The sequence below is a fragment of the Monocercomonoides exilis genome (assembly GCF_001643675.1).
Source record: "Monocercomonoides exilis strain PA203 chromosome Unknown scaffold45-810774, whole genome shotgun sequence".
NCBI lineage: Eukaryota > Preaxostyla > Oxymonadida > Polymastigidae > Monocercomonoides > Monocercomonoides exilis.
In genome coordinates, this window is record NW_027150590.1 from 243,762 (window position 1) to 269,020 (window position 25,259).

The 25,259-nt window shown below is 39.3% G+C and overlaps 4 protein-coding genes across 4 annotated transcripts; 3 read left to right on the forward strand and 1 right to left on the reverse strand.

The window, feature by feature from the left end:
- Nucleotides 1–7,602: 7,602 nt before the first annotated feature.
- Nucleotides 7,603–9,585, reverse strand: MONOS_16649 (putative Poxvirus D5 protein; the record flags this gene model as incomplete). The annotated part of the gene is made up of 2 exons (XM_067869542.1): nt 7,603–9,194; nt 9,315–9,585. 2 exons carry the CDS (start codon nt 9,583–9,585, stop codon nt 7,603–7,605), a joined length of 1,863 nt encoding a protein of 620 aa, XP_067721737.1.
- Nucleotides 9,586–19,125: 9,540 nt separating this feature from the next.
- MONOS_18070 (uncharacterized protein) lies at nt 19,126–19,407 on the forward strand (the record flags this gene model as incomplete). The annotated part of the gene is made up of 1 exon (XM_067871052.1): nt 19,126–19,407. The coding sequence occupies one exon, from the start codon at nt 19,126–19,128 to the stop codon at nt 19,405–19,407; it is 282 nt and encodes a 93-aa protein (XP_067721738.1).
- A 1,068-nt stretch (nt 19,408–20,475) lies between these two features.
- Nucleotides 20,476–21,468, forward strand: MONOS_16281 (uncharacterized protein; the record flags this gene model as incomplete). Its single annotated transcript, XM_067869195.1, has 3 exons — nt 20,476–20,534; nt 20,640–21,274; nt 21,334–21,468. 2 exons carry the CDS (start codon nt 20,476–20,478, stop codon nt 20,986–20,988), a joined length of 408 nt encoding a protein of 135 aa, XP_067721739.1. The 3' UTR covers nt 20,989–21,274; nt 21,334–21,468.
- A 371-nt stretch (nt 21,469–21,839) lies between these two features.
- Nucleotides 21,840–23,939, forward strand: MONOS_16280 (uncharacterized protein; the record flags this gene model as incomplete). Its single annotated transcript, XM_067869194.1, has 1 exon — nt 21,840–23,939. The coding sequence occupies one exon, from the start codon at nt 21,840–21,842 to the stop codon at nt 23,937–23,939; it is 2,100 nt and encodes a 699-aa protein (XP_067721740.1).
- Nucleotides 23,940–25,259: the final 1,320 nt, after the last annotated feature.

The window sequence follows — 25,259 nt, forward strand, 5'->3', positions numbered from 1 at the left end:
TTGTGCAGTTTTTTTATCATTTAACTTCATTTGATCATTTTCCATAACAGATTGGAGAGATTGATGAATGAACGATGGCTCAATTTGAAGTATTTTGGTTGAAAGGGCAGAGGCTGGAAGAGAAATGGGGACAGGGGATTGTTTGTGGGGCAGCTCAACAACCTTGCCAATTCTTGCTGTTTGAGTGCCAAATGAGCAGAAAAGATGAGAATTTTAGTCTTTCTTTCTGAAGTTTGGTGCTCGTGATGAGCATGAGATAATAAGAGGGAGAAAATATCGACAATGTATTTATTTATCATTCAGCACCTGGATTGCTTCATATCCTTCTTTTCTCCTGAATAAATGGTTTTTTTTTAATAAAGGGAAGGAAAAGGAAAGACAATGCCAAATCTTGTTCTTGTCATGTTTCATCCTTGTTGCACTTTTGAACAATTCTTTCAATCTTCTCATGTTGGACAACGTCTGGGACCATCTTTCAACTTCATTGTGAAATCCAACATAGATACAAATGGATAATTTTCATTTATCCTAATTTTCTCTTTCCCTCGTGAGTCATATTCTCTTTCCATGTTCTCAAACGTTTTTTCTTCTTCTTCATATTCGCCAACACTCGATCTGGGAAATTGGATCAACATCCCTCAACATCCTAAAAGACAGAACAATATGATTTTCTTGTGTTAGAAAGGCATTTGTCTTCGACTGAAATGCCATTTGATTACCACTTGGAGCGTCTCTTTTTCAGCCATTCTTCATCGCCATCCCCTGTTTCGATTTGTTATCTTCATCAACATTATTTAGAAAATCCATCTGAGCCCAGTGTGTGAATCAATCAATCAGAAGAAACAAGGATTGTTTATCCGTCTTTGATTTTTTGCTTGTGGAAGGAAATATGACAAAGCGCTTGGTTTTTGAATTGGAGTCATCAAGGCCAGAAACGCAAGCACTTTGGCGATCATCAGTGTTATGAGTTCATGGAAAGGGAAGTGAAAAAGAAAGAATGCAAAAGGTTAGAAATGAGAAGAGGAATAATTTTGAATCTGTTTGTGAATGAAGCCTTGCATGAAGCAAAAGGAAAGACAACAAGATGGACATTTTTTGATTGGGATTGTCAAAAAAGTTCTGTGAACTGAGCAAGGATTGAATTATCAATTGGTGTGTCTGAGTGAATTTTGAGCAGGATGCACATTCTTTGGCCATCTCATAAGTTTCAATTCATATGTGTTCCATATCGAATGAGTGATGGTTTTTTTAAACTGTATTTGAGGATATGGAAAGATGAATTTTTTGATAGAAACGGTGGGGCTGGTTCATGCAGTTTGTTTTCTTTTGCAATCAGATATCTGGGAAAACGAGAAGGATGCATTTGTGGAGAATGGAGTAGTTAGTGATTTTTGAGAGGTTGGTGGAGGAATGAGATGTCTCGTCCAGAACGAGTTGGGAGAAGGGAGCAGAGGGAAATGAAGATGAAAGAGCAAGGTGGAATGGTGGATGAAACTCAGTTCGTGGGGGAAAAGAAAAAAGAATCAGTTGTGTTGTTTATCCTTCTTTTGTGAGTTATTGCCAGCCTTGTGGTGTGGCTGCTCATCAACGATCACGTAGGAAAATGTGTGCGGAGGAGGTTGCATTGCCTTTGGCATTCCCTTTTGACATTTGTGTCTTTGGGGGAATGTGTTTGTGAATGAGCAGAAGGGAGGGGCTGGATGTTGTTGGGAGTGATTGAGATGTGTCTGTTTTGCAAAAAGGATGAGGATGAGGAAGGTGATGGAAGGGGAAGTTGGCAGCCTGCTTGGAGGTGTCTTTGGAAGGGAGTTGGAAAGAAGAAAAGCAGAGGGGCAGGGGATTGGGATGGAATGGAAAGGGAGAAGGAGGAGGAAGAAGGAAGGTGAAGAGGAAGATGGTGTGGCTGGGCAAATGAAATGGGGTGAGGAGTGTTTGTGGGTGTGATGATTCCACGCTCAGCAAGGTTGTTGGCAATGTTGATGGAGGCGACAGATGCTGTGTGTTTCGGAGCCGAAAGGATGGGGAAAGCAGACAGAAGAAATGAGAGAGGATGGTGAGTGGCAGGCAGTTGTTGGAGGGGGGTGAAGATGAAGCGGAGGAAAGGATGCTGGATGGGCATATGCCCCATGGAGCAGATGTGTTTGTTGAGTGAGGTTGAGGGGCAGTTGTATTTTTGGAAGGGAGAGAAATGAAGAGGGAGATGGAGAACATATGGAGGGTGTGGAGCTTGCTGTCACAAGAGAAGGAAGATGAAGAAAAGGAGGCATTTGAATTGTGATGTGCATGAAGGGATTGAAAATGTCTTTCAAAATTCACAAAAATAAAAAATATTTTGTTATTTCAGAGAGAGATTTCAATCTCTGTATTCTCTGTTTTGTTCTCATTCGCATTGTTGGTTTCTTTTTCGCTCAGTTCCACTCAAAACATATTTATTTATCTGTCTGTTTGAATGACATTCCCCTGTGTGAAAAAATGCAAGGGAATCAACACACATTATTGTCTTTGTGAAGGAGCCAGGGCAAATGAATTCTTTTGAAATGGCTGAGAAATTGGATTTGGAGGAGTCTGGACACACAGAAATCAGGGGAAATGGCACTTTTCTGTTTAATAAATATTATAATAAATTCATATTTATAATTTTATAAAAAAGTTTTTTTTCAAATAGATTGATGAACTGGTTTATGCAATCAGATCAAATGAAAACAGAAAAAGCTGAAAGCGTGTTGAGAGAAGTTTTGCAGCCAGGAACAGACATAGCACATGGCATACCCTGAGGGGTGTGATTCGATCCTTGAGGTGGTACGGGTGCCGAGCCTCTGGGGTGCCTGGGAAATGAGGCAGCGATTTATCGGCCAGATGGCTGTGCCTGTGCATGGAGCATGTTTGTGATGCCTCTTTCTATGCGCTGTGCCTGCAAAATGTTGTGAGTTGGCGGTATGAGTGGGCTTTTGGGGCAGCTTGGTGTCGGTGAGTGGCGTTGTTTCCTTTTACTATGTTATCTTTTCTGCAATGCTGATGGAAGTGTGCCATTTTGTTTGCCTCTCGAGGGAGCCGTTGACGTGTTGCACCTTTTTTATTTCTATTTTTTCGGATTTTATTTCTCAGCAGGGCGCAGCTGGGGATGTTTTGCAACAGAAGAATTTTTCGATGATCCGGGCACCTGGGTGAACCAATACAGCGGGGAAGGGGATGGGAGCAATGGAAACAGCGATTGGGAGGGGTGTAAGGAGAGACGATGGGCTGTGGCAGAATTTTGTTTTTTCACCTCAAAGGCAGTTATTGGCTGTTGTGGCAGTGCCAGCACAAATACGGATGATTTTATTGGATGCTCTCCTTCAGACCTGGGATTTGCCGTTATTTCATCCAGCAAAAATATTTCGACTCCAACTGTCCACTTGCCACACTGAACAGCATCGTTGAAATTGAAGAAAGAGAATTTGTCCCAATCACACTCACTGTCTTCCCTCTCCCAACAACAGAAATCTCCTTTTCCCCAACATTGATCGTCGCCCCTTCGCTCACATGCTTCCCATCCAGCAACGTGATTGTCGAGCTCAGCTGCGCCATGCTCGACCCCACTGCATGCCCCACTGTCTTGCAAGGTGCTGCCTCACTCATCCCACACAGATTGTTTGCGTCGTTCCCACCCACTCCAACATACCGATCCTTCATCCCTTCCTTCAACCAATCCTTCTTTTCTGTATGCAGATATGTCCAACTGCTTCCATTATAATATCTATGGCACACTCTATAATCATTGCTATTCGTTGTATATGATTCAAAGAACGGGTTAGCCGATGAAAAAAGATTGTAATAATCTTGAAAATACACATCGTGGCCATATGGAGTGGAAGCGTTGCAACTGCAATCGTGGAAGAAGAAGAAATAGCAATAAAGGTTGTTGCTTGGAGGTGTTGATTGAACTGGCCTGAAATCCAATCCTCCGCCATATGATAATGCACTGCACGAAATAAACTGGAGGCCCCTCATTTTGAATGCAGATGGAACATATGAGCAATACATCCCTCCGCCATATTGGTTTGTCAGAGAACACGAAGTGAATAAACATTCAAACACACAAGCGCTCTCTCCATTGCTGCTTTCCGTTCCAATGCAGGAAGATCCAGAAACCTGAAAAGTTGAAAAATAAAGTCCTCCTCCCCAGCCATAAGCAGAACATTTCTGGAATTCGCACCCACTGATCCTAACGCACGAGGTTATCGAATAAGCCATAATTCCTCCCCCTTCGTCTTTTTCGGCAACACATCCATTGAATGAGCTGTTTTCGATTTTGATAGAATTGATTGAAACACACAAAATTCCTCCACCATCATAATGCGCATAGCAGTTGTTGAACGAACAAAACTTCACTGAAAGTGTTCCTGATGATAGACTATACATATTAATGGCCCCTCCATTCGAAGCCTTATCTGAATAATCATAATTTGTCCCAGTTGTATTTGAGCCATTCCACTCGCACCAAGTGAATGAATTTGCCCCATTTTCTGTAATCTGCTGTCTCGTTGGCTTCGACGGATTCCCTTCACTTCCATTGACTGCAACATTCTCAGACCGATAGCACCTGACAAACGAGGTGTTCGAGGCAGCCAATGACTGAGATATTAGAAAAGACAAAAAGATAGCGATACAAGGGATATGAAGGACAACGGATGAATGGATCTGAAAAAATGCAAAAAGAAGAGAAATGTGTCTCACCAGCCAAAAGCGCTGCCTCCTTCTTCTCTTTTTATTTTTATCATTGTTGTTGAATGAATTGTTATATTTCTCAAATTTTTATTGTTAAAATAATAAGACAGTTGATGTTATTGAAACGCATTAGTGGTATTTTTTTTTTAATTCTTTTAATTCAAAGCAAATTTTGAGAGTTTCAAAAGCTAAATGCCAATGGCCAAAACGTTCTTCCACTTTTCTTGAAAGACTCGTTTTGGAATTAAAGTTTATTGTTTCTTTTTTATTTTATTTATTGAATATGAAAGTGAATGATATGATGGAGATATTTTGGATAAACAACAATTGTTTTTTTGTTCTTTTTTGTTTTGCTTTTATCGAAATATTTGAAATATGCATTGGTTGAATATTTGCAGCAACTCGGAGTGAATAATTTTCATTGATTCGTTTCATTTTCACTTGATATTTTTTGAAAAATGCATTTGTAAATAGGATATTATTATTATTATTTTAATATTCAATATTTCCATAAAAAGGAAATAACTTTGAACAAATTTTGTTTTTTTTGTTTTTTATTTATTTTCGAAAAAGATAGTTATTTAAATAGCAACGGAATGTTTGTATCACTTGGCCAGAATATCGATTCTTCAAACAGTTCTATTTTTTTTCACAATATTCAAATACTCATAATTTCACAGATGAGCCTTTTCACCATTTATTATTCAGAAGAAATACAAATGAAATATTAGAGATATGGTATACCCGCTATGGATCCATCTCGATGAGGTCTATCAGTATTATCTATTTATGTATATCTGGTGGTTGTTATCATCTAGTGTAATAAGTTGGATAGGCAATGATAATTAGATAGAGATCATGAGGAGATTGCTGATACTCTTAGAAGTTTCTCATGATTAGATATTCAGTGATGTTCTATAAAGATGGAGTTGTTGATAGGTGTAATCGAGATATATCCATAGCGGGTATACCATATCTCCAAGAAGGAGAATTAACTAAAACATTAACCAGTGTGTCGAAGTTTGTAAATTAGTGGTGAATTTGTGTGAAAATTGATGTTTTCGTTGATGAAATACATGAGTTGAACATGTTTGTTATGTAATAACAGGTATATGTGTTGAATCTGTTGATGTGATCGTTGATGTTATCGTTGATGGTAATAACAGGTGTATGTGTCGAAGGTGGTAAATTAATGGTGAATTTGTGTGAAAATTGATGTTTTCGTTGATGAAATACATGAGTTCGCGACGAAGTTGCTCAGGAGACTTTGTCTCCGTTGAACATGTGTCGAACGTTGGTGATATCGCAAATAAAAATAATCGATTTTGTTTTTTTGTTTTATCGTAAATGGGTCGGAAGAAGATATACGCAACTGTGGAAGAAGCGAAAGAGGCTCAACAGAAACAAATTAAACAGTTTCAGGAAAAACGTAAAGAAGAAACTAAGTATTACAACGAACATGTAACTGAGAAACAGAAGAAGTTGATTAAGATATTGAGGAGAAAGGTTATCGAAAGTGATGAGCTGTTAGATGAGTTGATGGAAAAAGTTAGTGGTCATTTGACTGCACAGGGTGGACTGGGCAGTTAATGTGTTAATTAATGAAACATAACTAACTGAACACGTTTGTTGTATCGTTGATTGTTAAAAACAGTGTTCATGTTGATGTTATTGTTGATTGCCAACATCTATATTTTTACTTGAAAAAGTGGTAAATCGGTAAACCGGATACCGGGTTGTGGCAATGTCGAGATGCTTGGGGATGGGAAATGTTGAGTTAAATCTCCGAGCTTATCACCTGCACTGGGTGCATCGGGTGCACCGGGTCAAATATATTCTATAAATTATGTGGGCAAACGGGCAAACTGAGCAAAGTGGGCAAAATGAACAAATTAACGAAACATAACTGGTGGTTCACGTTCGTTGTACCGTTGATGTATCGCAACGAAGTTGCTCAGGAGACTTTGTCTCCGTATCAAACAGTGTCCACAATGGCGTTAGAGTTGATTGCCAACACCTATATTTTTTTGAACAAATGGCAGGATGGTGGATTGCCACACTGATGTTTTTCACTTGATTTGGTGTTTATTTTGGTGTAATTGGCTTGAAAATGTATCAACCCGTGTCCAGGATACCGGGTTGTGGCAATGTCGAGATGCTTGGGGAAGGGAAATGTTGAGTTAAATCTCCGTGCTGGAAGCGTGTCCAGGTGTCCAGGTGTCCAGGTGTCCAGGATAGTTTAAGTTCATCTGAAAAGAGCTGCCAACATGCCATTTCTGCCAACATGAGCAATTTACCCCTAATTTACCATGATTTTGAGGGTTTTTATTTGTTTTCGACAGTGTTGTTATTTTGCCACATTGCCCATGATATCGTCAGTGGCATTTTTCATGTGGTGCACACTTTTTGCATTGTTTGTATATTAATGATTTCTAAAAAAACGATGGAGTTTCGGTTAATTTCCACCGAGTTGTCCACATTATCATCTTCTCTTCATTTGAGGAGTTGTTCACACTCCGGCTTGAGTTCAGAACGTTGGATTTTATTTCCTCTTCCACCAACTCGTATTCTCTTTCATCTGACTTTGAATGCAAATTGGAATAAGTGATAGTTCTTGAATTCAACTAGTCTGTAACTGAGTGCTTCGGAACATCTTCACACTTCTTTGAGTTTATTGCAATGCTCCTGACAGAACACATCGATGACATATAGTGATGATGCAATGATATCTTTTTTTGCCTCTGTTGTTGGAATCGCGCTTGTGTTGAAATTGGAGAGATCTTTGCTGAGGAAATAACAGAGAAGTTGTTCAAAGAATTCATTGTTGAAAGAGTTTGTGAAATCCTTGAAGATTGTGAGATTGTTCTTATATTTTGAGTAACAATCACAAACAACTTATCTTCTGTCACCAATCTCAACATTGACTTTGAATAAGTGATTTGTCACAAATATGAAGTTAGCTACGTTCTCAGCTGTTCTTCTCGGCTGATTCTTCTCATTGATTCTGATTGTTGAATCTGTGATTATACTCTTCAACGCATCAAAGTTAGCTGTTCGATCATCTCCAACATTCTTCAATTCATTAAGTGCAATCAGCATTTTCCCTTCAACGATGGAGTTAAACTGTCCTGTCAGTTCTGCAATCTCTGTGACATTCGGACATGAATACCCTGCCAACAGTTCAGCAAGAACATTTGTCCAAACATTCTTTCCAATACCTTGCAAACCTTTGAGAACAAGTGATGTTTCTGCTTTTTTACCAGGATTTTGGACAATTGACGAAATCCAACAGAGGATGTATTGATAGAGTTCTTCGTTGTTGTTGGCAATTACTTCTCGTGTGAAATCAAGGAATGGTTTGATGATTTCGTCATTTTGTTCGTTTGCCATTTGGTATTTGAACACATGGAACAGGGAGAATATTCGAGGGTTATCTGAGAAGAACTTCACCCCATCAATCGATAGAACATGTGAGTATTGTTCGAAAGCTGTCTCAACTGTGAGAGTCTTTTTGTCATCATGCCAGAGTTTAATTGTTTTGAACAGTTCGTACATTGCTGATTTTGTCTTGAATGTAATTGAATGACAAGAGGTGTGAATGTCAAACTTTTTCACAATGAATTCCATCCTTGCTTCCACAAACCTCAGAACTTTTGTGAGATCTTCTGCGACTTCCGACAGTGTGGAGTATTGTTTTCGACAAGCTTTATCCCTGATTTCAGAGAACGAGAACGATGAGTTGAGATCAATTTCATGAACAGTAATCTCTCGTGGAGGTTCTTCCTTTTGCTCATTCTCTTTTCTGAGGAGTGGAATGATCACATCGTTGTAATATGTTGGATTCCATCTCTTGACAATCTTTTGAAGAACAAATGGATGTGACTTGTTGTCTCTGTGCCTGATTCGTTTCTCTTCAAAGTGAGTGATTGCGTTTGCTGTTAGAGCAGCTGTCTCTCTGATCTGATTGAAAAGAAAATCTATTGATTGATTGTCGAAACCGTTAATGTTGACGAGAGAGTTGAGAGCTGCAAATAACGGCATAAGAGTTAACTCAGAATCAAGTGACAAAGAACCTGTATCGTTATGTATTTCAATATCTTTGAGTCCTTTGACAAGAGCATGAGCGACAGTTGGTGACATATCAACTACACCATCTTGTGTGAAAAGATTGTGCGGTTCAGCTGCAATTGTCGCTGATGTATTCTCTGTTTTGAGGTCAATACCGAATACGTCAAGAACACTTTCGAGTGATGAAAGATCTGTGAGCTCTCTGTAATTGTTGAGGGGAATGTATTTGGTGATGATTCTCTTGCCATCTTTCATTTCTCTGTATGAAGAGTCAGCTTGAACAACAAGCCTCTGTTTTCCATCTCCAATACCTGCAAAAATGTCGATATCGTACTCTGGACTCGTGAACACTTTGGTTTGTGATGAACATTTGTGGGGATAACCACACAGCTCACAATAAATAAGAAGACCACCATGAGCTGTTTGCACAAGTCAGACGTTTCGGTGGAGTTTTTCGAGAATGGAATTCTTGATGGTTTTCGTTTGTTCAGCTTGATGGGATTTGTTAATGTCAACATCAACGACACAGAGATCCAGACATTTGCTGATATCGACAGCTGTTCCAGTGTGGCGTTGACCTTGCTTCTTGTCAGAGTATTTCTTGTAGTCGAACAAGTCAACAAGGTAATCTTTCATTCGTTCTCCCACCGTTATCTGTTCTATTTCTATTGAATCAAGCAGTCGTTTGATTTCGTCTTCGGTGGCTGTTTCAATTGAGCTAATCAGTTTGATTTCGTCGTCAGTGTCTGTTTCAAATGAATCAACCAGTTGTTGGATTACGTTGTCAGTGTCTGTTTGGGGGGTTGTCATTTTATAAAAATTAAAAAAACAAATTTTTTTTGAAACAGATTTATTTTTGAGACGAAATTTACAGGTAAGATGATGTTGAGGTCAGTGTCGAACATTTACGGGGAACAGTTAATTTTCACAACTGACGATACAACTTATGTGCCACCAACGAATAAATAATGTGTACAGTGGACGATGTCATGTGGCAATGTGGCAAAATGACAACATAATCGAAAATAAATAAAAACCCTCAAAATCATGGTAAATTAGGGGTAAATTGCTCATGTTGGCAGAAATGGCATGTTGGCAGCTCTTTTCAGATGAACTTAAACTATCCTGGACACCTGGACACCTGGACACCTGGACACGCTTCCAGCACGGAGATTTAACTCAACATTTCCCTTCCCCAAGCATCTCGACATTGCCACAACCCGGTATCCTGGACACGGGTTGATACATTTTCAAGCCAATTACACCAAAATAAACACCAAATCAAGTGAAAAACATCAGTGTGGCAATCCACCATCCTGCCATTTGTTCAAAAAAATATAGGTGTTGGCAATCAACTCTAACGCCATTGTGGACACTGTTTGATACGGAGACAAAGTCTCCTGAGCAACTTCGTTGCGATACATCAACGGTACAACGAACGTGAACCACCAGTTATGTTTCGTTAATTTGTTCATTTTGCCCACTTTGCTCAGTTTGCCCGTTTGCCCACATAATTTATAGAATATATTTGACCCGGTGCACCCGATGCACCCAGTGCAGGTGATAAGCTCGGAGATTTAACTCAACATTTCCCATCCCCAAGCATCTCGACATTGCCACAACCCGGTATCCGGTTTACCGATTTACCACTTTTTCAAGTAAAAATATAGATGTTGGCAATCAACAATAACATCAACATGAACACTGTTTTTAACAATCAACGATACAACAAACGTGTTCAGTTAGTTATGTTTCATTAATTAACACATTAACTGCCCAGTCCACCCTGTGCAGTCAAATGACCACTAACTTTTTCCATCAACTCATCTAACAGCTCATCACTTTCGATAACCTTTCTCCTCAATATCTTAATCAACTTCTTCTGTTTCTCAGTTACATGTTCGTTGTAATACTTAGTTTCTTCTTTACGTTTTTCCTGAAACTGTTTAATTTGTTTCTGTTGAGCCTCTTTCGCTTCTTCCACAGTTGCGTATATCTTCTTCCGACCCATTTACGATAAAACAAAAAAACAAAATCGATTATTTTTATTTGCGATATCACCAACGTTCGACACATGTTCAACGGAGACAAAGTCTCCTGAGCAACTTCGTCGCGAACTCATGTATTTCATCAACGAAAACATCAATTTTCACACAAATTCACCACTAATTTACCAACTTCGACACACTGGTTAATGTTTTAGTTAATTCTCCTTCTTGGAGATATGGTATACCCGCTATGGATATATCTCGATTACACCTATCAACAACTCCATCTTTATAGAACATCACTGAATATCTAATCATGAGAAACTTCTAAGAGTATCAGCAATCTCCTCATGATCTCTATCTAATTATCATTGCCTATCCAACTTATTACACTAGATGATAACAACCACCAGATATACATAAATAGATAATACTGATAGACCTCATCGAGATGGATCCATAGCGGGTATACCATATCTCTAATATTTCATTTGTATTTCTTCTGAATAATAAATGGTGAAAAGGCTCATCTGTGAAATTATGAGTATTTGAATATTGTGAAAAAAAATAGAACTGTTTGAAGAATCGATATTCTGGCCAAGTGATACAAACATTCCGTTGCTATTTAAATAACTATCTTTTTCGAAAATAAATAAAAAACAAAAAAAACAAAATTTGTTCAAAGTTATTTCCTTTTTATGGAAATATTGAATATTAAAATAATAATAATAATATCCTATTTACAAATGCATTTTTCAAAAAATATCAAGTGAAAATGAAACGAATCAATGAAAATTATTCACTCCGAGTTGCTGCAAATATTCAACCAATGCATATTTCAAATATTTCGATAAAAGCAAAACAAAAAAGAACAAAAAAACAATTGTTGTTTATCCAAAATATCTCCATCATATCATTCACTTTCATATTCAATAAATAAAATAAAAAAGAAACAATAAACTTTAATTCCAAAACGAGTCTTTCAAGAAAAGTGGAAGAACGTTTTGGCCATTGGCATTTAGCTTTTGAAACTCTCAAAATTTGCTTTGAATTAAAAGAATTAAAAAAAAAATACCACTAATGCGTTTCAATAACATCAACTGTCTTATTATTTTAACAATAAAAATTTGAGAAATATAACAATTCATTCAACAACAATGATAAAAATAAAAAGAGAAGAAGGAGGCAGCGCTTTTGGCTGGTGAGACACATTTCTCTTCTTTTTGCATTTTTTCAGATCCATTCATCCGTTGTCCTTCATATCCCTTGTATCGCTATCTTTTTGTCTTTTCTAATATCTCAGTCATTGGCTGCCTCGAACACCTCGTTTGTCAGGTGCTATCGGTCTGAGAATGTTGCAGTCAATGGAAGTGAAGGGAATCCGTCGAAGCCAACGAGACAGCAGATTACAGAAAATGGGGCAAATTCATTCACTTGGTGCGAGTGGAATGGCTCAAATACAACTGGGACAAATTATGATTATTCAGATAAGGCTTCGAATGGAGGGGCCATTAATATGTATAGTCTATCATCAGGAACACTTTCAGTGAAGTTTTGTTCGTTCAACAACTGCTATGCGCATTATGATGGTGGAGGAATTTTGTGTGTTTCAATCAATTCTATCAAAATCGAAAACAGCTCATTCAATGGATGTGTTGCCGAAAAAGACGAAGGGGGAGGAATTATGGCTTATTCGATAACCTCGTGCGTTAGGATCAGTGGGTGCGAATTCCAGAAATGTTCTGCTTATGGCTGGGGAGGAGGACTTTATTTTTCAACTTTTCAGGTTTCTGGATCTTCCTGCATTGGAACGGAAAGCAGCAATGGAGAGAGCGCTTGTGTGTTTGAGTGCTCATTCACTTCGTGCTCGCTCACAAGTTATAATGGCGGAGGGATGTATTGCTCATATGTTCCATCTGCATTCAAAATGAGGGGCCTCCAGTTTATTTCGTGCAGTGCATTATCATATGGCGGAGGATTGGATTTCAGGCCAGTTCAATCAACACCTCCAAGCAACAACCTTTATTGCTATTTCTTCTTCTTCCACGATTGCAGTTGCAACGCTTCCACTCCATATGGCCACGATGTGTATTTTCAAGATTATTACAATCTTTTTTCATCGGCTAACCCGTTCTTTGAATCATATACAACGAATAGCAATGATTATAGAGTGTGCCATAGATATTATAATGGAAGCAGTTGGACATATCTGCATACAGAAAAGAAGGATTGGTTGAAGGAAGGGATGAAGGATCGGTATGTTGGGGTGAGTGGAGATGACACAAATAATCTGTGTGGGATGAGTGAGGCAGCACCTTGCAAGACAGTGGGGCATGCAGTGGGGTCGAGCATGGCGCAGCTGAGCTCGACAATCACGTTGCTGGATGGGAAGCATGTGAGTGAAGGGGCGACAATCATTGTTGGGGAAAAGGAGATTTCTGTTGTTGGGAGAGGGAAGACAGTGAGTGTGATTGGGACAAATTCTCTTTCTTCAATTTCAACGATGCTGTTCAGTGTGGCAAGTGGACAGTTGGAGTCGAAATATTTTTGCTGGATGAAATAACGGCAAATCCCAGGTCTGAAGGAGAGCATCCAATAAAATCATCCGTATTTGTGCTGGCACTGCCACAACAGCCAATAACTGCCTTTGAGGTGAAAAAACAAAATTCTGCCACAGCCCATCGTCTCTCCTTACACCCCTCCCAATCGCTGTTTCCATTGCTCCCATCCCCTTCCCCGCTGTATTGGTTCACCCAGGTGCCCGGATCATCGAAAAATTCTTCTGTTGCAAAACATCCCCAGCTGCGCCCTGCTGAGAAATAAAATCCGAAAAAATAGAAATAAAAAAGGTGCAACACGTCAACGGCTCCCTCGAGAGGCAAACAAAATGGCACACTTCCATCAGCATTGCAGAAAAGATAACATAGTAAAAGGAAACAACGCCACTCACCGACACCAAGCTGCCCCACAAGCCCACTCATACCGCCAACTCACAACATTTTGCAGGCACAGCGCATAGAAAGAGGCATCACAAACATGCTCCATGCACAGGCACAGCCATCTGGCCGATAAATCGCTGCCTCATTTCCCAGGCACCCCAGAGGCTCGGCACCCGTACCACCTCAAGGATCGAATCACACCCCTCAGGGTATGCCATGTGCTATGTCTGTTCCTGGCTGCAAAACTTCTCTCAACACGCTTTCAGCTTTTTCTGTTTTCATTTGATCTGATTGCATAAACCAATTCATCAATCTATTTGAAAAAAATATTTTTTTTTTTTGAAATTAAAAATATATTTTTAATAATATTTGTAAAGAAGAAAAATGCCATTTCCCCTGATTTCTGTGTGTCCAGACTCCTCCAAATCCATTTTCTCAGCCATTTCTAAAGAATTCATTTGCCCTGGCTCCTTTTTAAAGGCAATAACGTGTGTTCATTCCCTTATATTTTTTCACACAGGGGAATGTCATTCAAACAGACAGATAAATAAATATGTTTTGAGTGGAACTGAGCGAAAAAGAAATCAACAATGCGAATGAGAACAAAACAGAGAATACAGAGATTGAAATCTCTCTGAAAAAATACAAAATATTTTTTTGTGAATTTTGAAAGACATTTTCAATCCCTTCATGCACATCACAATTCAAATGCCTCCCTTTCCTTCATCTTCCTTCTCTTGTTTCAGCAAGCTCCACACCCTCCCAATGTTCTCCATTTCCCTCTTCTTTCCTCTCCCTTCCAAAAATACAACTGCCCCTCAACCTCACTCAACAAACACATCTGCTCCATGGGGCATATGCCCATCCAGCATCCTTTCCTCCGCTTCATCTTCACCCCCCTCCAACAACTGCCTGCCACTCACCATCCTCTCTCATTTCTTCTGTCTGCTTTCCCCATCCTTTCGGCTCCGAAACACACAGCATCTGTCGCCTCCATCAACATTGCCAACAACCTTGCTGAGCGTGGAATCATCACACCCACAAACACTCCTCACCCCATTTCATTTGCCCAGCCACACCATCTTCCTCTTCACCTTCCTTCTTCCTCCTCCTTCTCCCTTTCCATTCCATCCCAATCCCCTGCCCCTCTGCTTTTCTTCTTTCCAACTCCCTTCCAAAGACACCTCCAAGCAGGCTGCCAACTTCCCCTTCCATCACCTTCCTCATCCTCATCCTTTTTGCAAAACAGACACATCTCAATCACTCCCAACAACATCCAGCCCCTCCCTTCTGCTCATTCACAAACACATTCCCCCAAAGACACAAATGTCAAAAGGGAATGCCAAAGGCAATGCAACCTCCTCCACACACACTTTCCAATGTTATCAATGATGAGCAGCCACACCACAAGGCTGGCAATAACTCACAAAAGAAGGATAAACAACACAACTGATTCTTTTTTCTTTTCCCCCACGAACTGAGTTTCATCCACCATTCCACCTTGCTCTTTCATCTTCATTTCCCTCTGCTCCCTTCTCCCAACTCGTTCTGGACGAGACATCTCATTCCTCCACCAACCTCTCAAAAATCACTAACTACTCCATTCTCCACAAATGCATCCTTCTCGTTTTCCCAGATATCTGATTGCAAAAGAAAACAAACTGCATGAACCAGCCCCACCGTTTCTATCAAAAAATTCATCTTTCCATATCCTCAAATACAGTTTAAAAAAACCATCACTCATTCGATATGGAACACATATGAATTGAAACTTATGAGATGGCCAAAGAATGTGCATCCTGCTCAAAATTCACTCAGACACACCAATTGATAATTCAATCCTTGCTCAGTTCACAGAACTTTTTTGACAATCCCAATCAAAAAATGTCCATCTTGTTGTCTTTCCTTTTGCTTCATGCAAGGCTTCATTCACAAACAGATTCAAAATTATTCCTCTTCTCATTTCTAACCTTTTGCATTCTTTCTTTTTCACTTCCCTTTCCATGAACTCATAACACTGATGATCGCCAAAGTGCTTGCGTTTCTGGCCTTGATGACTCCAATTCAAAAACCAAGCGCTTTGTCATATTTCCTTCCACAAGCAAAAAATCAAAGACGGATAAACAATCCTTGTTTCTTCTGATTGATTGATTCACACACTGGGCTCAGATGGATTTTCTAAATAATGTTGATGAAGATAACAAATCGAAACAGGGGATGGCGATGAAGAATGGCTGAAAAAGAGACGCTCCAAGTGGTAATCAAATGGCATTTCAGTCGAAGACAAATGCCTTTCTAACACAAGAAAATCATATTGTTTTGTCTCTTTGGGTGGTTGAGGGATGTTGATCCAATTTCCCAGATCGAGTGTTGGCGAATATGAAGAAGAAGAAAAAACGTTTGAGAACATGGAAAGAGAATATGACTCACGAGGGAAAGAGAAAATTAGGATAAATGAAAATTATCCATTTGTATCTATGTTGGATTTCACAATGAAGTTGAAAGATGGTCCCAGACGTTGTCCAACATGAGAAGATTGAAAGAATTGTTCAAAAGTGCAACAAGGATGAAACATGACAAGAACAAGATTTGGCATTGTCTTTCCTTTTCCTTCCCTTTATTAAAAAAAAACCATTTATTCAGGAGAAAAGAAGGATATGAAGCAATCCAGGTGCTGAATGATAAATAAATACATTGTCGATATTTTCTCCCTCTTATTATCTCATGCTCATCACGAGCACCAAACTTCAGAAAGAAAGACTAAAATTCTCATCTTTTCTGCTCATTTGGCACTCAAACAGCAAGAATTGGCAAGGTTGTTGAGCTGCCCCACAAACAATCCCCTGTCCCCATTTCTCTTCCAGCCTCTGCCCTTTCAACCAAAATACTTCAAATTGAGCCATCGTTCATTCATCAATCTCTCCAATCTGTTATGGAAAATGATCAAATGAAGTTAAATGATAAAAAAACTGCACAACAGAATGAGAAATCAAGACGTCAAACATTCCAGCTGGGATGAGTGAATTATTTCCAGTGAAAAGGTTGGGTATTGCAAAAGAATATCTGTTTGATGGAAGATGAAATTGTTCATTTTGATTGATGGAATGCTGTGGGGCTATGACATTTTCAATGTGAATGTGAAATTTTCAATGTATGTATTTTTTATTGTTCTGTTGATTGTGAAAATGTTATCATCTGTATCCTCTCCAAAGTCGTGATTCAGACGATTTATTTAAAATGGACAATTTATTCTTTGCAGAGCAGAACAGCGAGGAAGCGAGACAAATGCTATCTTACAAATATATTGGAGCCTGAATGTATTTTATCATAAATATTTATGTGACTTATTTTGGACTCAACATGCGCGATGGATAGAAATGCGATGAAAAATGAATTTTAATGGAGCGGATATTAACAGGGTTGGAAGATATTCAAGGACAAAAGGAAGAATGATCGATGCATCTGAAAAGGGAGTTTTTTAAAAAGATGGTGGGGACATTTTCAGAAAAAGCATTGTAGGAAAGATTGGTGTAAATGAGAGAAACAGGAGATTGAAATCAGTTTAAGCAGAGCAAGGCGCATTTCTTGGGATGAGAAGGGCAAGACATTGATTTTATGGAATGAGGGGAGGGATAGAATGGAACTTTATTGCTTGGCTTGAGAGCCGTAAATACGAGAAAATCTGTTGATTTAGCGTTATACAGGTATCTTGGGGTGGATAACAGGCAAAATGGACTTTGATCGTTTGACCTTTATCTCTAGCCTTGTGTCATTGAAGCAATATCCACAAGAGTAGAGAACAAGGTTTTTTTGAAGCCATCTTCGACCAGAAAATATCCGTTATTTGAGATTTCGATAACATCGACTTCATCTACTTCATCGACTTCATTGTCTTTTTCGACTTTTTCGTCTATTCTCCCCCTTCTTCTTCATTCTCATTGTTTTTGTCAGCCTTATCTGTCTCATTGCCATCATGTTTTCGTATGCACCTCCAAATGATATGAAATTGTGTATTTTTTCCCCCACTTTTGATTATCACCTTCACCATCACCTTCACCATTACCTTCTTCTTCTTCTCTTTCCTTTTCTTCCTTTTCTTCTCCGCCTTCATCACCTTCATCACCTTCTGCAAGTGTTTTTTCTTCATCGTATTCAACTAATTTTTATATTTCTTCGTCTTCTTCTTTGTCTTCACTTCTTTTCCCCGCACCATGAATTCATCCTCCTCCATTTTCTGCTTCCTCTTCAGTCGAAACGCCAAATGCATTTGATCCGCATTGTCCTGCTGCTGAGTCTTCTCCTTCTCGAAACAATTGTCAAACGAAGAATATTTCTGGCTGGTTGTCATCTGTGTGAAACAGCCTGTTTGCCGTTTTTGACTTTGTGTCAGAGCATGCCAAGAGAGAAACGACGAATTTCGTTTTGAAATGATTCTCTGAAGACTATAATTCTATTGATGCTGTTAATTCCTCTTTTTCCTCTTCTCCTTTTTTTTTCCTCTTCCTCTTCTTCTCCTCCTTCTTATTCTTCTTCCTCTTCTCGTTTTCTTCTTCTTCCAACAACATCACTTCTTCACCGTCTTTTTCTTCTTCTCAAGCAGACTTCCCTTTTTTCAATGTGAAGCACACCATATCACCCTGCTGTGCCATCACTGCCTCAACTGACTTTGGATCAATTCTCTCATGTTGTGTGCAACCTGCCACCAGAAAATGAATCACAGTCATGGACGAAGGATGATGCAGCCTCCCTGTCCAACATTCACTCCAGTCAAATAGCATTACGCACTGAGGATGCGCAAGAACAATATGCAGCGATTACTCCTCGAGAACACTCACTTCCTCTTCGTCTTTTTTTCTTTCTTTCACTTCAGCATTGGCAGCTCCTTTTTTTTCTTTTTTCTTTTTCTTTTTCTTTTTCTGGGACATTTCCAATCCCAAACAAGGTTCTAACTTTTCCTTCATAATAGTCCTCAAGCTGAACGCATTTCAACCATCGAGCTCGGCTTTGAGCCTTATCAAAGAAAGAGAGTTGCAACAAACAATCGTTGCTGCTCTTTGGAAACAACATCATCTTGCTCTGCCTGTTCAGCCACCTGTTGCACTCCCTTGTCCATTTCGAATGTTTCATCTGTGTCGAGCGATGGACGAAGTGCTCTGTCAACGGCAGAAAGGTTTTGAAACAGCATCAACTGCACAACCTTTCTGTTCCACTGTGGGTTGTGCTATTTTGAAAGGGAAAGAGGAGGGAAAGAAACATGAGGCCGAGCGAGGGGTGGGAAGCTGGAGGAGGAAGCGAGCAGATTTGACTGGCATTCGAGATGATTTTGCGCATTGCAGAGAACAATCACAACAGAGCAAGAAGGAATTTGAAGGGGAAAGAGAGAGATAGAGAAAGAGAAAGAGAGAGAGAAGCTAATGAAGCATATGCTGATGTTCAAGCAGGTGGCAAAGCAGCTGCAAGGTTTGGTGAGCAGCAAGATGAATGCGCGTGCACATTGCGAGAAGCTGCTGATGATTCACACATGCAAAGCAATGCCATTGCAGCTGTGTGGCCGGCTGTTTCCGGAAATACAGAGAAACGAAAAGAGGGATGAGATGCTGTTTATGAGAACGTATGAGATGGAAGAGGAGGTGTTGCCTATGGGTCCGTTTGGCTCGACTGGATTGCAGACAGCAGAAAGAGAGACAAGAATGGGAGTGATTTGAGAGATAGAAATGGGGCTGATAAAGCGATTGCTGCAATTTCTTCTTCTTCTTCTTCTTCTTCATCGTCATCTTCTTCTTCTACTCCTCCTTCCACTTCTTCTTCTTCATATAAACTCCTTTTTGTTTAGTCTTTTTTCACAAACAGGCGATTGTCCTGCCCTTCTCCAGCGCCATTGCCCTCGAAACTCTGATTCATCGAGCTCTCTCCTCACTTTCATTCTTCCTCCTCTCAGCAAACAGACACCTCTTTTGTCCATTTCAGACAACATCATCACACCCAGACAGGCAGCAAAAGAGAAGAATAACATTAATATTGAAATTCTTCAACGAACACACACAAACAATAAAGTTCATTTCATTCACCCCATTTCCAGTTATTTTGACAAAACCATTCATCATCTATATCATCATCATCATCATCATCATTTCCAACAATCAAAAATGAATGACCCTCACTTCCTTCAAAAATGATATTGCTTTTGTCTTCATTCTGCTTCAGGGCTGTATTCAACTCATCTGCTCCATCTGCCGTCTTTTTTGAATGCAAGCCTTTCATTCTTCGTGTGGCCAAGTCAAATCTTCTGTCATAAGATTCTATTTGATCGTGCTCACGACAGATTTGGGATGATAAAAGAAAAGAAAGCCCAACTGGATTTATTGTGGCTGAATGGGCATATGGACAAGTCAGAAAAGAGGGAGGATGGATATATGGAGTTTGGAGAGAAGATATGCTTTTTGAGGAGAAAGCAGGATGTCTTGAAGGGGAAAGGAACGACAAAAGGATGTTTTTTGGGGGGAGAAAGAGGTATTTTTGTGAGGTTTAAGAGGCAAAATGGATGTGTGGGAGATGGATTGGGATGAGGTTGGGAGGGGTTGTTGTTGAGATTTTTGTGAATTGGGAAGGAGTGGGAATTGTGTTAATTATTGGAGAAAAGGAATTTGTTGTGTTGAAGGTGGGATAAGAGGAAAGATAAGAAGGGTGGAGTGAATGGAACATATTTATTGGAGGAGAGGACAAGAGTTAGATGGGAAATGGAGAGATATGGAAAAGGGATTATTTTTTTTTTTATGTATCGAGAGAGGGAGGGTTCATATGAAGCGGAGCAAGAGGGAGAATTTTTGCTGATGTATGTTTGATAAGAAAGAGAAGTGGGGTTGAAGAAAAAAAAGTGAAGAAAAATTTTTTTCATATTTTTATATAAATTATTGGATGGACCCTTTGGCCGCGCCAGGCGATTGCGGGGCAAGGGATGGAAGCTGAGGCGGAGGAAGGCAGGAAGAAGGAACATCAGTGTTGGCGCTTTGCATTGGGGGTGTGGAGACAGGGGTGCGACAGGGATGGAGCGAGATGAGGGGTTTACCATGAGAGAGTGTCTTGCACCAAAGAGAGGCAAAATATTGGAGGCATTTATATTTTTGATTGGGAAAAGGATATTTGGAGAAGGGGATGTTGGAAGTGAAGGAGAAGGGATTTTGCAATCGTTTGTTATGAAAGTTGGGGAAAGTGGATTGTGGGCAGAGTTGCTTGGTTTTTGTGGAGAGGGAGCATGGATGGACTGGGATGTGGGTGAGATGGTGTGATGTTGTTGCTTTGAGGGGAAATGTGGAGAAGAAGAAGGCAATGCAGAGAAAAGGGGTGAGACGTGTTAATCAGATGGAACATTCTTCTATACCAGTTTTTTTTATAGAATGGAGCTGGTTGAGTTATTTGAGCGAAAGAATAATGAAAAGTTGGGCTTTGGCTGATTTTTTTTGAGGAAGCAGAAGGGAAGCGAAGAAGGGGCAGATGGGTTTTGTTGGCAAAACGGAGAAATATTTGGAGGAGGAGAAGAAAGTTTGAAAAGAATGAACATCATAAAAGATATAGGTTTGCTTATTATGATTATTTTTAATTTCATCATTTATTATTATTTTTGTTGAAATTAGAATATTTTTTCAGGTATATTTACTGCGAATAATAAGCCTATAGAATATGGAAAGAGAGGATGTAAAATGCATTAAAGAAGTCAGAAAATAATAATTGAAGGGTGTATGAAAGAATGAGCAGTTGCAAAAAATAAATGAAATAAAATGAAATGAAGATATATTTTTTTTTTCCCTTTTTTGAAGGTTTTGGAAGACATATACGATGAATCTTGTTAAAAGCAAAAAGAGGGAAACAGAAATTGATGATAAGACAGAAGAAGAAATTTGGCAAATAATTGAGAAGAAAAATATGTTTATAAGAAATTTGAATGAAAGAGAAAATATGAATAAGGCGAAGAAAGAAGGGAGGGGAAAATCAGAGATATGATTTTTTAGAGATATTTGAAGAAAAGTTGGAAAAAGGAAGAAGATGAGATATTTTTTTTGTGAGGGAGTTATTGAACACGTCGGTTGAGTTAAATCAAATTTTATTGGAGAATTATGATAATTGTTGTTCAGTGTGTGGAATGAAGGGAAGTGTGGTTGTGGTGAGGGGATGTGGTGTGGAGATGGGGAGAGGCAAGGAGGCAGGGGTGTTTGAGCTGGGTGGGTGCAGAGGGGTGTTTTGGAACATCACGCTGAGAGGGATTGGAAGGGGAGGAAATGTGTGTGGGAGACTGTTTGGAGGAGAGGGGAGGATGGGGCAGACGAGGAGTGAGAGAGAAGGTGGGGGAGGAGGAGGAGGAGGATGGGGAAGAGGAAGCGGAAGAGATGAAGTAGGAGAGAGAGGAGAACAACGAGGAGGTGGTGAAGGAAGAAGAGGTGGAGAAGGAAGAGAAGAAGGAAGAGAAGAAGAAAGCGAAGGAGGAGGGAGTGTATTGGTGAGTGAGTCGCACTTCTCATCTTTTTGTGTGTCTTCAGCCCCGTTTCTGGCACCTCCCCTGATACGCCTTGTATCTCTCACCCAGCTGACCTTCTTCAACATCTCCACAAATCCATCGAAAACAACACATCTGGGTGAAGGGCTGAGCCAAACCTCGTTTCTGATGAGTGGGTGCACATTTTCATCGGTGTTGGATGTTTGTGACGGGGGCATTGTCCCTTCACTGAACAGCCCCTCATCATCCTTGGCTGCCTCGAACACCTCGTTTGTCGGATGCTATCGCTCTCAGAATGTTGTAGTCAGCGGGAGTGAAGGGAATCCATCGAAACCAGCGAGACAGAATCAGACAGACAATGGGGCAAATTCATTCACTTGGTGCGAGTGGAATGGCTCAAATACAACCGGGACAAGTAATTCTTATACAGATGGAGTTTCGAGTGGAGGGGCGATTAATATGTATAATCTGGGATCTGGTACACTTTCAGTGAAATTTTGTTCTTTCAACAACTGCTATGCATATTATGCTGGGGGAGGTATTTTTTGCTATTCAATCAATTCCATCAAGATTGAGAACAATTCGTTCAATGCATGTACCGCAAAAAATAATGCAGGAGGAGGGATAAATGTTGGCTATATTTCAGAATGTGTCAGGATCGGAGGTTGCGAGTTCCAGAATTGTAAGGCAAGTGGTACAGGAGGGGGGCTTGATCTTTATAACTTTAATGTTTCTGGATCTTCATGTATTGGAACGGAAAGCGACAATGGAGAGAGCGCTTGTGTGTTTGAGTGTTTCTTCACTTCGTGTTCTCTTACAGGTTCAAGTGGCGGAGGGTTGCTTTGTGAAAGCGTTCCAGCTGCATTCAAAATGAGGAGCCTCCAATTTATTTCGTGCTCGGCAGTGTCATATGGTGGAGGATTTTGGTTTAATCCAAGTCGATCAACAGCTCCAAGCAACAACATTTATTGTTATTTCTTCTTCTTCCATGATTGCAGTTGCAGTAATTCCACTCCATATGGGCACGATGTGTATTTTCGAGATGCTAACAATCTCTTTTCGTCATACAACCCGTTCTATGAATCGTACACAACGAATAGCAATGATAAGAGAGTGTGCTATAATGGTAATAGTCTTCAACATACAGAAAAGAAGGATTGGCTGAAGGAAGGGATGAAAGATCGATATGTTGGGGCGAGTGGGGATGACGCAAACAATCTGTGTGGGATGAGTGAGGCAGCACCTTGCAAGACAGTGGGGCATGCAGTGGGGTCGAGCATGGCGCAGCTGAGCTCGACAATCACAGTGCTGAGTGGGAAGCATGTGAGTGAAGAGGCGACGATCAGTGTTGGGGATAAGAAGATTTCTGTTTTGGGGAGAGGGAAGGCAGTGAGTGTGATTGGGACAAATTCTCTTTCTTCGACTTCGCCAACGCTGTTTAGCATATCTTCTGGCCAACTGGAGGTGGGGCATGTGGGGATCGATCACAATGCAACAAGAAGCCCATCGCCGAGTGTGTTTGTGGTGTCTGTGGGGAGCGGGACTCTTTCACTGGAGGATGTTTTGATCAACTCTTCGACATCAGGAGGGAGTGGAATGACGAAGTGCGTGTTTGAAGTGGAGCTGAGGCAGCTGAAAACGATTGATGTGGAGATAGAAAATATGAAAGTGAGCCAACTTCTGTTTGTCGAACCATCATCAGTAGGATTGGCATTGGGAGAAAATTGGTTGTTGTTTATTTTGTTCTGACTGCACAACACGCAAACTGAAGAGAGAAAAAAAAATAGAAATTATGAAGTTTTATTTTTATTATCTTTTTTATTAAAGTATCAGGTGGTGAAGTGTTATTTTTTTATTGAGCATACGTATGCTTCACGAAAAAGAATTTTTTTTATGAATATGATTTGTTAATAAAACTTTTGTGGATGCATGAAAAGATGAAATAAATGAAAAAAGCCACAAAAAAACAATGATTTTATCATAAATAATGAATGAATTAAAATATCTATTTCTCTGAACAAAACGGGCAAGATGCTACTTTAAGGGAACCTGCTTTTTTCGTTAAATCCATGAATAAATTGCAAAAAAACGCGATGTTAAAATATTATAAATGAGTTTGGTTAACAATAACCAATTGATCAAAACACAAAATGATTGAGTAGTTTTTTATTCAAATCTTTCGTTTTACGAGACTTTTTTCAAACTTCCTTTAAATTTTTAAATTGCGTAATTATAAACCCTGACATTAACAAATTGCCCTTTCAAACTAATTATAAAACATAAAAAATGTCTTTTAATTGTTATTTAAATAATTCAACAAATATATTTTTTCAAAATTTCTTTTAGGGAACATTTGTTTTTGAGAAAGAAAACCCAAAAAAAGTCAAATGATAAAAAAACATTTAATCGTCACCAAAGAATGTTGATGATAGTCCACTTGAAAACATTTAGCCTTTTCATAATGCTTATTTTTAATATTTCAGGCACCCTTTAAGTGACCTGTGTGACATAAAGAAAGTAAAAAGTTCATCACGTCCGCCATCAATTATCCACGGCAAATTCGCGTTTTATTGGACATCGAAAAATTGATTTAATTGTTGATAGAAATGTTTATTAATCAAATATATTCATGTTTCGGTTATATAAAAAGCGCGGAAGTTAGTCAAAATCAGGTTAAAAAATTTTCTTTTCCAAAATATATATGATTGTGGGTTTATGAAAAAAGTTGAAAAATCGAAAAAATTGTCAACTGTAATGATTCATCTTCTCATTCTGATGAATCTGCTCCATCAGACAATCCCAAGCCATCACTTTTGGGATAAATTTAACAAATGTGATGTTAAAAAAATTAAAAAAATGAAAAAAAGGAAATGTGCAGTAGGATTTGAACCATTGACCATATTATTAATACAAGAAAAATCCTAACAACATGACCATTGCTTCACTCAAAAGGATTCTATTCAAAATTATTCTTTTATTTTTTTCCCTAACCCTAAAACAAAACAAAATTCAAAAATGTTGATTAAAATTCAAACCCTAACCCTAAAGCCACAATTGAAACGAATATTG